Here is a 15,344-nt window from a genome sequence, read left to right as displayed (position 1 = left end):
GCAGTGACAGGATCACGGACACCCAAGGCTCAGTGATGTGTGTGGGGAAGGAAGGCTGGCTCGTGTCCCCATGCTGACTACACACACTGCCTACAGTGAGCATGTGAGCATCACTGAGCGATGAAAGAAGCTGGTCTGATGAATCACATTTTGTTTTACACGCCAAGCTGAGTAAGCATTGTTCACGAGGGGGAAGAAACAGCAGCTGGACTAACTATATGGGAAGAGGCAACACTTAAGAGGCAGCACGATGCTCTGCTGGTGCTCATATGAATGTTACTTTGTCACCGACAATATCTTGATCAGCATTCCCCCACAGTAGTGGCCTCACTAATTAGGATAATGTCCTGTTACACTGCAAACATTACTCAGAATGGTTTGAATATGACAGAGAGTTCAAGGACTTAGCCTCCAAATTCCCCAGATCACAGTAATGATTAATCTTCTGTCGGATGTGACACAAGTTTTGTTCTTCGAGGCCCAATTTTGCTACTTACAGGACTTAAAGCTGCAGGAGGGAAAAAAACAATATGTGAATGTTAATTGAAAGTCAGTCCTCCTGCAACTCTCCCCTCTGTTCTAAACCACACCAGCAGACAAGCACAGATTTCACTAATGCTGCTTAGCTTCACGCAGGATTCAAACTGTTGTGTTTAACTAATTTATCATCTCACCTCACAGCTCACTAGTTCTGGCCTAAAAAAGGTTAATGTCTCCTTTTAGAAGCTGCATTTTTAAAACCTGAAAGCAGAGCCCAGAGTAAACTCAGTGCTAACATCTTACACCCTGAATCAAGGACAGCTGTATACTTCTTATGGATTTCCTACCATGAAGTATTTTGGCAGCAAAAGAGGGACCTGTGCAATATAAAGCAGGAGTTTTGCACAATAAAGCAGATCTGTGTTCACTTATGAAGTTAATTTGGAGCCAGCTCTTTGCAAAATCAAATAAATAAATCTCATATTTGCCATTTGTTCACATATTTAAACAAATAAAGATAAGATTGATTGTTTTGGTCTGAGGAGGATGTGACCTGGATGGTGGCAGTAGAAAAATAGATTTAAATGCTATTTTAAGGTCCAAACACACTTGAATTTCTTGAATTAGTGAATGTTGGTCTTTAAATTTGCAAAATAAAATGTCCTTTTGTTTGGATCCTAAAGTGGGAGACTGCTGCATATGGGTTTAAGATAAACAAATCCCCCCCACACCTGCATGAAAAAAGGGGACTGACTCCTCTGGTTATCAGACACTCAGCTGCTTTACGGCATCCTTGCAACATAAAGATTGGCCTCCGCAGAATTGAAACCAGTGATCAAACAGGCGATGTCCAGCCTTGTTGAAATGCATTGTTTGAAAAACAAGTAATTACCCACCAGGCAGCACAAAAACCTTTTGTCCCCAGTGTGTGAACAGGTAACGTGTTATAGGATCACCATTATGGGAAACCCGTGCCGAGGTGACGCCCTGATAACGTGTGACGTTTTTGCAGGGAGATTTGTTTTTCAGTTTCACACCTGGAGAAAGATGAAAACCTTCACGACGTCCCTGTTGTTTGATAGGAGCTCTGGTTGCAGTAAAATGTTCGATAGATTAATCACTCGGTCGCTCTGAAAAGCACTTCAAGGCTGAAACCTATATTCCTGTTCTTGGAAAGCTACTCTTTAGGGGAGGCTTTGGCTTTTTTAGCACTGCACTGCTCCACATTCACATCTGAAAACTGTATAGGGTGACCCCATTTGAAAACCACCTTGAGCGTTCCAGTATAGACTGCATTGTTTAAAGGCATAAATACGGTAACACTTGAGTCCAGTCAGTGAATTTCTTGAAATCATTCTGGGTACTTTAACAGCTGTTCTTTCATTGCAGCCACATTTTGCAGTTCTTTACAGTAAATTGATACATTCATATTCTGCCAAATCATATATGTCACTCTTTCTAAACAGAACACAATCATGTAATGCATCAGCACTAACCTTGCATTCATTTATATACTCTTATTAAAAGAATCAAATCATAGATGATAATGAGCCTCTCAGTACTCTGCGTATTAACTTGCTTTTGTTCAAAGCCTGTTTTGATGCAGTTTAAATTGATAAAAAATATGTCTCGTTTAAACAGGAAGAAAGTGTTGAGAATAGATTCCTTAATATACATCAGAGTTAAAGAGAATATAGTTTGGGATTGACTGTAATATTACAATATGGCCGTTAATGGGTGTAAGAAGGACTGGAATGGGAACAAAGAACTGGGGTGCAGGGCAGGAGGACAATCAACCCCCATTCCCAGGCCAGGAAGCCAGAGTTACTGAGGGTGAGGGGCAGACAAAGGGCAAATGGACACTACCTTAAAAGGAGGTGGGGGTCAGGATGTCAGCACCCTTGGCCACTGTACTAGTGTATTTCCATTGTGGGGGTGTTTACTGCAGGGGAGGAGGAGACCAGAGGTTATAACTGTAACTGTTGTGTAAAGTTCTTTAGATCAGCCTTTAGCATAGGACTGCATAGGATGCAGTGTGCTGCTCTCCAGATGCATCTGTAAGAATAATGGGTAATAAAAGGATTGTGTAAAACAGGGAAACATCTCAGCGTAATCTCTACCAGGACCAAAAGAATGGCAGAGACCGGCGTTGTCTCAACAAAAGCAACTACAGAATGAGACTTACGGTGGTTTACCACTTAGGGTGATAGTGTTGACCTGTTGGTGTGAGAGGGAGATGAGCATTATTTTCTGAAGGAACATCTTTATTACACTTTTACTGTGCTTCTTTTTCCCCAACAAAGAACACCATAAATTCCTGCTCAGAGCAGCTCCGAGGCCAGATCTATCTTCCCACTTAGCCCCAGATTTACTATGTGGTCATTTCAAAACACAGCAAGCAACACAAGTGAAAACATTAACACACACTACCTTAGCAAATTGTCAGGTGAAATCTAACACTACTGCTGCCCCAGCCGGTTTCTTCATCCAAAAAGTCTGTATTCAAACCAGTGTGTGTGTCAACTTGGATTTTTTTTGCTTATCTTTAACTCCAATGATTAGTCATGAAAATTTTCAGTCTCCTCTATTTTGGAAAGTGATGACAGAGTTGTAATGAAAAACAAATTTTTTAATAACTTTTATTATAACAGGATTTTTGGGCAAAGATCATGTGAGTCATTTTGGGGCACGGGGAACTTCCAGAGAGGAGAGCAGGTAAATACGGTTGCAGAAGATTATTTCGCCAAAAATGTTAACAAACGACTTGAATTTTGTTTTCTTTGTGATTGGCAGTTGGCTTCCAGAATGCCGTGCCAGAGGAGAGTGGGCAGGCAGGTGAGTTTGAAGGAGATAAAAGCAGCTTGGATTTGTAGAAAAATCCTTCCTCTGCAGATGAACAACATGAAAGTCTCGCAAGTGACTTGAGTCCAAGCTTGGTGCGAGAACGAGGTCAGGAAACAGAAGGTACACTCAAGAACTACTCGTGAGTTGAAATCCAAGTTACTGCTGCAAAGGTGACAACAACCAGGTGAAGAGTGAAGGATCTGGCCACCTGTCCAGGGTGTACCCCGCCTCTTGCACTAAGTGGGACAGGCTCCAGCTCGCCTGTGACCCTGAATTGGACAAATAGAGGGAAATGGCTGGATGGACGATAGACAGGTATGGTGACTGGATTGAGGGCAGGACACCAAGGCCTGACTGTACTCCACATGGTAGCAAACGAGATAGCAGGAGATGAGAGAGACAGGAAGTGAAAGGATGCTGGCCTGCTGGGACCATGATCAACAGCGACTGTGGCGCCAGATCAAAGAAGCAAGTTGAAACAGCTTAACAAGCTGATGGTTGTCTCTCACATCAGGCTAACTGTTAATTACTCATATTTAACAACTGCTGGCACACCTCTAGTAATTTCAGATATACTCAAATCAAACTGCTCATTGTTTAAAAAGATATTCAGCTCTCCAGCCTCAGGTAACTGCACAGTTATCACCATTTTCACAGCTTCCATAAGCTCTGATACCAGAGACTTTCTAAATATGGGAACTATGACTCTCTGGTCTCGTAGCGGGTGCTCACAAGTCCAGAATCAGTTGAACCCTATAGAGCTGTAACCTAAAAATGTAACACTGATGAGATTTAAAAAAATGTTTTATTGTATTTGATAGAATACAGGCAAAGTTCTGGTTTTTATTTTTACTTTTGTTTTTGACATTTTGCTTATTGCAATACCTCTCTGTAAGGATGGGGAATGCCACAGCTCCAAAGACCACTTTACTGCATTTGCCATTTAGATTTCACACATCAAAGAGCAGCAGCAGAGAATTTCTGCCAGCAGCCACCTGACAGCACTCATCAGGGACCACCCCAACCAGTTCCTTTCAGATTCATGTACAATTTTTTATGCTTTGCTTCCAATGTGCTTCTAAAGTCTGTTGTACTTATCATTTTAAAAGCTATGAGCGAGCATCTCCAGTTTTAAGTCGTTAACCAACCAGTCAGCGGACACAAGCAGAGCATCAGTGTTTTCTCCAAGAAAAATAAAAGGAGACTAATTCATTTTATTTTTAATTCTCATGTAGTCAGTAACATATTTGTCAAATTCCAGCTTTATTACATGAAGGAGCTTTACGTGAACACCCTCTGCGTAAATCACGGACTGGATTACCAATAAATAAACTGGCTCTGCAGTTTTATATAGCTCCAAATCAGAGTGCCAAAACCCCCATTTGTGTACCACTCTACTGTAAAAACATAAGTGCAGCATCTTTGTGTTCTTTCTTATGAACAATGCTAAACCCAACCCTTACCATGAAAGCAATTTAACAATATTTATTGCTAACCATCTTGAAAAAAAATAAATAAGGGGGGAGGGGGGGCAAATGCCCACACAAGCTGAAATGACATGGCACCTGTGCTAATATAAGAATACCTACGGTTACGTACTGTTTATTTTGATTAAAATGCATCATCATTTTTGTGTGAGCATTACAATTGTTATTAAAATATGTGACTAGTACATTTCTAAATGCTTGACACTTGCACTCCACCCCTACACGTTGTTTAGTAGGTCATGATGTCTTCTGTTAATAATTAAATGGTTTGTCTATTAGCCTGTGTACAAATACAAGCTTTTTTTTTTACACTTTTAGGCTGACTGTTAGCATCTTAGTCATAAATATTTACAAAATATAAAAATATGACTTGAAAATAGGCCATTGGCTGTTTCTTTGTCTTCTTCTTCTTTTTTAAAATTTATTTATTTTTAATATCTCGTACCCCCACTCCCATGTCTGTGAATGGCGATATTCATTCATCTGCACACAGCAAGAGAGAGAGAGAGAGAGAGAGAGAGAGAGAGAGAGAAGCTTTCCTCTCCCTCAAGTTTCCAGCTGGCAGGGAGAAATAGGTTGACAGAGTACATGCTCGCACCGAGGCTATAAAGAAGAAGTCAGGCTTGAAGAGGCGGAAAAAAAGAACAAATAAACCTGGATTTGCGGTCTCATCGGCATCCGGTGAGGGATATGAAGAAGACAGATAAGAACATGGAAATGAACTGTAAGGGTTTGAAAGGACGACAGGGGAAATTTGTTGTCCTCATCTTTTATCTCCAGATGTTGTTCAGCCCCGTGGTGAGTGGCATTTTGATTCTTTTATTTATGCGCACTCGCCGCAGAATCTTCCTCTCTGCCAAGGTGCCGTTATCCATGAAGTGATTAAAAGCTGCTCAAAGTGAAACAAAGTCCCTTTGGTGTGAGCTTTTAACACGCAAAAACGCTTTTAATTAGAAAACGATCTTCTCAATTATACGCCCTAATGACATCTTTACTTTAATACCCCTTTTCACATTGTCCTCTGCCTTCTTTCTCGCTCTCTCTCCGGGGCGTGCATCAGACCTGAACGGCAAATGTCCTCATTAAGCTGGAGGCGCTAATTAGCGACCGGCATCCATCAACCTGCGTCTTTATCAATCAAAGAGCAAATCAGCAGGGAAAACGTGTGTGTGTGTGTGTGTGTGTGTGTGTGTGTGTGTGTGTGTGTGTGTGTGTGTGTGTGTGTGTGTGTGTGTGTGTGTGTGTGTGTGTGTGTGTGTGTGTGGGGTGGCCGGGGGGGATACAGAGATGTTGTCATACAGATCGGGGAATGAATTCGCAAAAACGGGACCTGTTCTTTAGTATGATTCAAATTCTGGCTCAAAATGTCAACTTGAATTAACTTGTAAACATCAGGGAAGTCACGCGTAAATGTCGTTTTTCTTTTCTAGAGTGCAGGCTCGTTATCTTCTCTAAAACTATGTCTGTTGTTGATGTTTGTTTAATAAACTGCATTTCACTTCCAAGTCGCTCCCCCCCCACAAATGCTGCACCGTTTGGCACCATAACTCCATCAGGCTCCGAGCGAAAGAAAGTCAGCTTGTTCACATGTGTCTGCTTTCCTGCAGATAACTTAGTTGGATCTTATTTTCAGGCCGAAGCAATTCATCCGGACTGCGCCATCATCTCCCAGCACCTGAGGGCTCGTGAGATATGTAGCCAGACGAGGAGGAGCGAGGCGCAAAACCAAACCGACCACAGCGGTGGGTTCGCGCGCGCGTGTGTGTGAGTGTATGAGGCTTTCTGTTTCTGCAAACACGCAAACATTTCAAGAGATAAGCAAGAAACGTTGGCGCACTGGGAGAGGATTTTAATAGACTGGAATGTGGGCTGAACTAAAAAAAAGGAGTTTTGAGATGGGCTGGGGAGTGAAAGGTACAACAAAACGCGTTTTTACGCTCACAGAGGAACACAGTGCAGGTTAAAGCTTCCGCTATTTGCAGTTTGGTTGGATGTCTTCTTCTTTGTGCTGTGATATTTGCGTCCTTGTGAGAGGCAATTTGCTTTCAACACGGAACACACACACACAAAAAAAAAGAAAGAAAGAAAGAAAGAAAATATGCTTGGTATAAACTGAATATGTACCAATCAAGTATTTTTCATTTGACCAGATTCCATTAAATTGAATATTTTACATCGTACTTACGTAACAAAATTACGTGGAAAGTTAGTGAGCATTTTTGAACATAAGCATATTTTTGAGTGAAATCTATCCAAGCACGGCATGCAGGATGCATATCATAAAGACCAAACATATAAAAAGAACCATACCGGTGAAAACATTTGGAGCTTTCATCAATGAGCAATGAGCAAGTAAACCACTTGAATTAACTGAAAATTATGTTTACATAAGACATTTAAATTTTCTTTTTTTTTTAAACCTGCATTTCTTTTATAACAGATTAGAGTCACAGCTTTGACTGGTTTCCTTTCTTTAAATGACCCGTTTTGACAAACCAGTGACAGAAAATGTACCAGCGACCACCACAGCAACTATACAGTGTAACCTCTTAGGAGAGACCATGGTTTTGAAAAGATCAGCTGATTAACCCAATTTTACTTTTAACCTTATCAACCATCCATTTAAGCTTCTGTAGATGCTTTCTTTCTGACAACGATCACAGTAATAGGTGGTAAAAGTTCATATGTCTAATGGAATAGAAATAGCAACAGAAAGGACTGTACGCATTTAAAGTGACAAAACAGACAAAACAATATAGAATACGCCTCTGTGATTAAAATCAAATTATAATATAGGATAAAAAACACAATACATTTAAAATAGTGACAAATTAATTTACTTGTATTGTCTGTACAGCTTTCAGGTACATTTTGTGCTCCTTGCTCATTCTACTGCATTAGAATGCAAGAACATCTTTAGTTTTTACACCACCACTTAATATGATATTCCTACTTTTACTTATGTAAATGTTACTGTTTGTCATGTGATAGTATATTAAGAAGAAGTACATCATAGTAACATACCCATTAAAACTATAGTCTGTTTATTTGTAGTAGTTCAGCTGTGTTAAATTGAACTTTTTTTAAAAGGCTGAAAATGCCAGTAACACTGGAAAATTGTGTTGGTGCACTACTTTATCTCCATAATGACCTTTTTCTCACTCTTGTCACCTTTACTTCCTCCTGGTGAGGCCTCACCTGCTCATTCTTCCAATGTGACTCACTCATTATTATTATTATTTATTTATTTTTTAAAATGAATGAACTTCCATCTCCCCGTGCACTTTAATGTCTCCATAGCAGACATTTCATCAGATACTACCCTAATACAACAACAACTTAAAAGTTTCCTTCTGTGAGAGTGATGAACTTTAACATTTCCAAACTAATTTGATCTTAATTAATAGTGAAGTGGCACAACACATCGGTGCAAAGTTGTCATCTGCTGCTCATTACTGAGACAAATGTCTTTTGATAAAATGTGTGTTTGTGCTCCATTTGCATAATAGCAACTGTGCAGATGACATGTGTTATCATGCAGAGATAGAACCCAAAGAGAAATGCAGATCACTCCTAGTGGTAAAGGGCCCAAACAGATGTTACATGAGCTGTACCAGTTTGAAATTGTTAGGTGAGGCTGTGTGCAAGCAGGAATAGGACCCAAGGTGCAGACTCCGGAGACAGAACTTAAACCAAAACAGCTTTAATGCTGAACGCAAACATCATATAACTAGAAAAAACTCAAAATAAACTTACACCGGTGGATGCACAAAACACACAGCAAAGTAAACGGTAGATCGCGACGCGGACACAGAGAAACACAGGGCTTAAATACACAGAGGGAGCAATCAGGGAATGAGTAACAGGAGGGAAACACAGCTGGGACAAATCAGAACTGACGAGACCAAAGAAGCGTAAACTGAACACACTGAGAAAAGACAGAGACCTTCAAAGTAAAACAGGAAACGCATAACACAGACTGAACAAAGACACAGCCTCACATGTAGGCACTACAGAGGGAACAGAGACGTGGGACCAGGGCAGACACAAACACTGAGTGGACACGGGGATATAGGAACTAAGGATACACATAGACGCGAACTAGACAAGGGGATGCAGGTGATAGGGGAGACAGAGCAACTAAAGAAGACAGAGACATAAACCATGAGACAGAACTCAAAGAAACCAAAAAACTAGAAAATATAAATAATATCATACACTCAAAAACCCTGGGTCAACGACCCAGGCATCCTAACAGAAATGTGATGCCATTAGCTACAAATTTGAAAGTGATGGTTTGATTCAATCTAATGCCTGTTAACACTTATTTGTATTGACAGTTTAATTTGTTGGTTGCAAAGAAGTGCTCTGTGCATCACAGTGTATCGCCTGAAGTCCTGCAGCAGTCTGAACCTATAATAGGGTCACTTGATCCACCCAAGTATAGGTTTCATCACATAGGAAAGTGTCTGTCTTCTAAATCCAAATTGGGAGCTGGTTGCACAGGAGATGGGCGTGATAGCTGAAGGTTCTGCCTCCCATTTTACTTTCAGAAACTCTAGAAATCACAAGTACGCCAACAATCTGAGAGTGAAGTGCTGTAGTGTCATAATGTGGTATGAGGTCTTTAAGATCTGATAGGGCCTGATTAGTTCAGACTCTGCATGTGAGGAAAAGCATTTGAAATTCAATTCTGGCTTTTACAGGGAGCCAATGAAGAAATATTAATATGGGAAAAACATAAGCAAAGTTGGTTGTGGCTCAGGCCTTAGAGCAGGCCATCTACTAATCCCTGGCTGCTCCAGTCTGCATGTCAGATATCACTGGGTAAGATGTCAAATTTCTCTACGATGCCCCGGCTTCATTCAGATATAGCTGAATATCGTCTGCATAGCAAGGAAAATATATGCAGTGTTTTCTAATAATATTGCCCTATGGAAGCATGTATGATGTAAAGGATACTGGTCCCGGCACAGATCGCTATGATATTTTGTCCAGAGTGCCCATTTACATGCTCTCATCTGTTTTAGTCTACATAGAAAGATAAGTCCTTCAAGTTTGCAGACCTTTAAAATCTTTAAAAAATACTGTTGATTACTATGGAATTTATATTTTAACAATACTCTAACTTTCTGTCCCATCATCAGGGGGAAAATGTATATTTGTCCAAACATCTGTAAAAGTAATAATATCTTCACAGTTAATAAATAAGAGCTTTCTAATGTACAGCTTGTCATTGTGAGTATGTTAGCATGCTGATGCAACAAGAGTATACTCAAAGGTTAATGGGGTAGGCAGGTGCACTTTTAATGCTGTTGGAAATGATAGGATCAAGGACCATGCCGTCATCTAAAATACAATACTTATGTAATTTCCGTTGCTGCGTTACTTTTATCTTCTGAAGCATCATCAATGTTTGAGGGTTCATTTTGTCCATGTTTTCGTCATTCTTCTCCCCTGTGGAGGTCCTTTGGAACATTGGGGGAAATCTGCTACACAGCAACCGATTTCTGTAATCATATTAAGTTTTTTGGGTTATGCAGCAATATAATGTATTATTTATTTGCATAAATGACACATTGAAAGAGAAAACAATTAAATACCCTCCTTTCTTTCTGGACACTTGCACAACAATCAGGTGATTTTGGTTCGTGTGAAGGGAGGAGGAAAATGGCAAAACATTTACATTTTTTGTGGAGTGGTGATATGAAGATTACTTTTATTTTTGTTGCACATAAGGACAAGAGGGGAATTTGTGACCAGGGTAAAACAAATACATTATACTGCTAATCCAGCATTGGCTATGTGCAAGCATCTGCACAGACAGCATGCTAAAACCAAGCCAGTTAAAGAAGCCAGAGTGATGTTAAGGCTGAGTGAATGCTTAACATCCAGCAGCATCTTCAACAGGTAACAAAGGCATCAAATGCACTGGAAAGAAGAGGAATGAAAGTCAGTAGAAGCAAGTGTGAGAGTGAGAGGGAGACAGGCGTAACAGTGAAACTGTAAGAAACAGAGGTAATAATGGTAGGTTAGTTTAAATACACAGGGTGGAGATTGTGCAGGCGGGGTGGAGTAAGGCGGAGTGATTTGTTAAAAAAGAAGGATATCAGCAAGAGTGTAAAAGGAAGGTTTACAAGATCGTCGTGAGGCTTGCTATGATTTGGAGATGTTGGCACTGACAAAAAGACAGGAAGCCAAGCTGAAGATGTTAAGGTTTTCATTCTGAATGACTAAAATGGACAGAATTAGAAATGTGTACATCTGAGGGACAGTGGACTGATTAAGATAGACAGGCAAGGCCAAGATGGTTTAAACATGCACAGAGAAGAGATGGTGGATATACTGGACAAAGGATTTTAAGGATGGAGCTGCCAGAAAGGGAGTTAAAGAGGAAAACCACAGAGAAGTTTCATTGATGTAGTGAAGGAAAACGTGGAGGGTTGGTGTGACAGAAAAAGATGCTGGGGATAGGGTGAGATGGAGGCAGATTATCCACTGTGGCGACTCCTAAAGAGAGCAGTTGAAAGAAAAAGAAGATATCTTCAAATGCTGTAGCAAGGGCATCAAATATATGTCAGTCTTTTATGCATCTCTAAGTCAGCAGAACAAATCAAATCAAATCAAATCAAATCAAATCACTTTTTATTGTCACATCACATGTGCAGGCACACTGGCACAGCACATGCGAGTGAAATTCTTGTGTGCGAGCCCCACAAGCAACAGAGATGTGCAAACACAACAACACAAACGAGCAAAATACAAGAATGGCCAACCTGAAACTAATAAATATATGTACAATATATAATAGTGTATGCATTTCTGGATGTGTATACTAAATATTTTCCTACGTGTGTGTGTGTGTGTGTGTGTGTGTGTGTGTGTGTACACATTTTTACAAATTAAATAGTAAAAAAAAATAAAAAAAAAAAAAAAAATAATAATAATAATAAAATATATAAAATATACAGAGTTGAATATGTGCAAAACAAGTGGCATTTATATACAGTGTGGAGTGCATAATGTTGAAGTTCCAGTAGTGAAGCTGAGGTGTCTATGACGTGTTCAGCAGTCTGATGGCCAGAGGATCTCTCAAAAGAATTCATTCAAGTGACACCAAGTTAGCTGCATCATCTGGCTGTCTAGCAGTCCTCATTAATTCCTTATTATTATCCTTATTATTTCTTTTTTCAAAGCTTGCCAGGCATTAAATGAGTTGCTTGTGAGATTGAAATGACAAATATGATTTTACCAAAAAACTATGTAAACAAATACACATGAGATCAATCCCTTTCTGTATTGATCCAGCCGCTGGATTGGAGTGACTGTAGCTCAGGAGGTACAGCAGGTCATCTACTGATTGCAAGGTTGGTGGTTAGATTCCTGGCTCCCCCAGTCTGCATGCCAAATACTAACCCCCACTTGCTCTCCGATGCATGAATGCGTATGAATGTATGTTAGTTAGGAAGCACTGACAAAGCATAGACAACAGTGCTTGTGTGTATGAGTGAATGTTGCGCTTTGAGTACTCCAGGAGAGTAGAAAAACGTTATATAAGAATCAGTCCATTTACCATTCCTTTCTCTCAGAAATGAACTGATTGTTTGCAACTGATGATGCTTTTACTGAATTTCAGTTTCAGAATACTTAACAATGAACCTTCTGCACATTTTGAATCTTTGATAAAAATATTGCTGAAGATGATCTAATATTGAACATATCAGTATAATTACAAAGTAAACACAGAAAACTCTGATGTGGGATTAGTAGGGATGGAAATTTAGTGATTCAAATGTCATTATCGACATCACTTACCGATTTGATTCTTTATTGATTCTGATTGATTCTTATGTACTGCAAGGAGAAATAACTACTCATTACTACTCATTACATTACATTTGCATTTCTCTGTAAAATGACCTGAAATGCATCATCTCCTAATTTAACAATTTGAACCATTTAACAATAAAAACCTAAAGTCTTCAAGTTGTCACACACAAATCCATATCCCATTGAATACACGGTGGCCAGAGTGATTCTACTTTTTGAAACATGAACAGGTAGAAATGCGGGCTACAGCCAAGCTTCAGTTTGCTACCTGCTGAAGTTTAGGGTCTGGCTGTTGGGCTGGGTTAGGCATTCACTTAGCTTTAACATTATTCTGGGTTACTGGCTAGCTTAGCATTAGCATGCTGTCTGTGCAGATGCTTACAAAGAGACAAAGTTGTGTTAGCAACCTAATGCAGCTGTTATTGTCCTGGATGCAGTTTTCCGTTTAACATTTCGCTCTTGTTTTATAGTGCAATGAAATATAAATAAAATGTCCATATCCACGCTGCATCACCAATTCCCTCCCCCACACACTAAGTGAAATCAGCTGATTGTAGCACAAGTGCAGTTGGAACCAATGAACAGGATGAGCAGGCAAGCAGAATAACAATTCCAAGGAAATGAACTACTGGGAACCAGTTCTCTATAAGATTCCCATCCCCAGGAATTAGAACTTTTGCCACTGCCACGGCATCCTACTTACCCAACCACACTCAGACTTACGGCAAGCATTGTTATATGTCACCCAGAAAAAAAATGTGTGTTCAATCAATAGATTAATTTTCAAGTCGCTTTAAAAAGCAGTCTCATAACAATGAATACACTCATTGTCATGGTAAACTGTGTGGCTGGCAGGATGAAGGACCCAAATGCAGAACTTGTACACGTAAAAGTAAACTTAAAATGGCAGCTTTATTTGCTGGGAAAAATAATCAAACCCAAACTAAGAACTAAACACTGGGAAGCTAGAAAACTAAGACAAAGAGTAAACACACAGCAAAGAGGGCACAACGCAACAGACAGAGGAAAACACAGGGCTTCAATACACAAGAAGGTAATGAGGGAACGAAACACAGGAGGAGAGCACAGCTGGGAATAATCACACATAATGAGACAAACAGGAAGCAAAACTAAATATACTGCACATGGGATAAGGACTATCAAAATAAAACAGGAAGCATGACAAATATGTGAATGCAGACAAGACACTTTAACAGTATGACTGGGGGAATGAAAACAGAGACAGGACTAGAAACTGAGACATGGAGACATGAGTGACCAGGGGAACAGAGGGAACTAGAAACACTGAGACAAGAGTAACTAAACGTGGAACACAGGTAAGACACAGAAACCAACCGACCCAGGACCATGATACTCATGTTTTCTAAAATACCATATCTGGGGCCAAAGTACTTGTTCTTCATAAATATACTCCAGTATGTCCTGCTCTAGAAGTAGTAAGTCAAAAGTTTCTATTGCAAAATATGATCATGTGATCATAATCAACCATATGTGTACAGTCATCCAAAAAAGACAAAGACACAAACAAATAAACAAACCAAAAAACATCTGTTTGCACAATAAACATTAACATTAATAACACTGAGAAGTCAGTTCAATTCATGCTGTATAATAAATGAAGATGTTATCGAGTTGCTGCCTCAGTGCTGCTCGGGAAACGCTCATTTGTGTCCAAAGTTACTTCATACGTCACTGTTAATCCTAAATGGGGTGACATTCATGGCTAAGTGTATAATACTCTGGAGATGTCTGTTAATCAAAGCCTAAGAATAGATCCCTGCTCAGTGTGGGTTAAAACCCTTTGATCTGAAAGGAAATGTTTAAAATAAATCATCAACCTCTCGACATTTCAGTTAATTGTAAACTCTAGCAGTTTATAGAACTCCAGAAGCACTGGGGAATAAAACATTTCAGCTTCTGAGATGATTGTTTGCAATTCCCCCTGCAGTTGAACACAAAGATGTCAGAAACAGTATAAGTTTCCATAATTTGGGGTTTTGGCTGCACTCGCTCTGGCTTTTGTTACATGAATGAATGAGGACAAATGCAAAAATCCTTAACATAGATCACATAATTGTGCCTCTTTCATTGGCACCTCTAATCTCAGGCTCAGTGTCTGTATGACTCAAGCTCAGAGATCTAAGTTTAAGCACTTCCAAGCGGGAACTCTCTTATGGGAATTATTATTGCACCACTTGAGAGACAGCAAAAGTTTAATTTGAAGTTGGAAGCAACACAACATGTATGAGGAACACAAAACAGCTTGAGGTAAACAACTTAATATAAAACTTGGTGCATATACACTTCAAAGGACCTGTTAAAAAGGCCTGTGGAAACAAATATGGAACAGAATGAAGAGTCTGCAGTCTTCTGACAGTCCTGTGAGAAACATGGACAGGACAGGATTGTAAGTTGTAAGCTGCAGCTAACGGCAGTGTCATGCTTAAACTAACTTGTATAACACACTGTCAGAGCTTGCTGAAAATCAAAAGGTTTTCATACTGTTCCAAATGGCCACACTTAACGGCAGTGAAAAGTGAGCTGTCATAGAGAGTGACGATCCATTTATCCATCCTGGGTCTGCATTTAGGAAGTGCCCAGGAAGCATCCCAGTCAAATGCCTCCTTTGACCTTGAAGTACTTAAACTCTCCAACCCAGAGTAGGCAATCTACCCTTTTACA

The 15,344-nt window shown here is 39.8% G+C and overlaps 1 protein-coding gene across 2 annotated transcripts in view; it reads left to right on the top strand.

The window, feature by feature from the left end:
• The first annotated feature begins 5,034 nt into the window (after positions 1-5,034).
• The window catches only part of ghrhra (growth hormone releasing hormone receptor a), a 43,089-nt gene continuing 32,779 nt past the window's right edge, over positions 5,035-15,344 (top strand). Inside the window, exons 1-2 of one of the 2 annotated variants that reach the window (XM_026150539.1) lie at positions 5,035-5,609; positions 6,445-6,553. In XM_026150539.1, the coding sequence (XP_026006324.1) occupies positions 5,502-5,609; positions 6,445-6,553 (217 nt within the window). In that variant the 5' untranslated portion in view covers positions 5,035-5,501. Of the gene's footprint in view, positions 5,610-6,078; positions 6,554-15,344 lie in introns of those variants that run through there. The other variant, XM_026150538.1, reaches the window with a different exon arrangement.

The sequence above is a fragment of the Astatotilapia calliptera genome, chromosome 18 (genome assembly GCF_900246225.1).
Source record: "Astatotilapia calliptera chromosome 18, fAstCal1.2, whole genome shotgun sequence".
NCBI lineage: Eukaryota > Metazoa > Chordata > Actinopteri > Cichliformes > Cichlidae > Astatotilapia > Astatotilapia calliptera.
The sequence above is the reverse complement of the archived record's forward strand: the minus strand, read 5'-3'. Positions and strand labels throughout refer to the sequence as shown.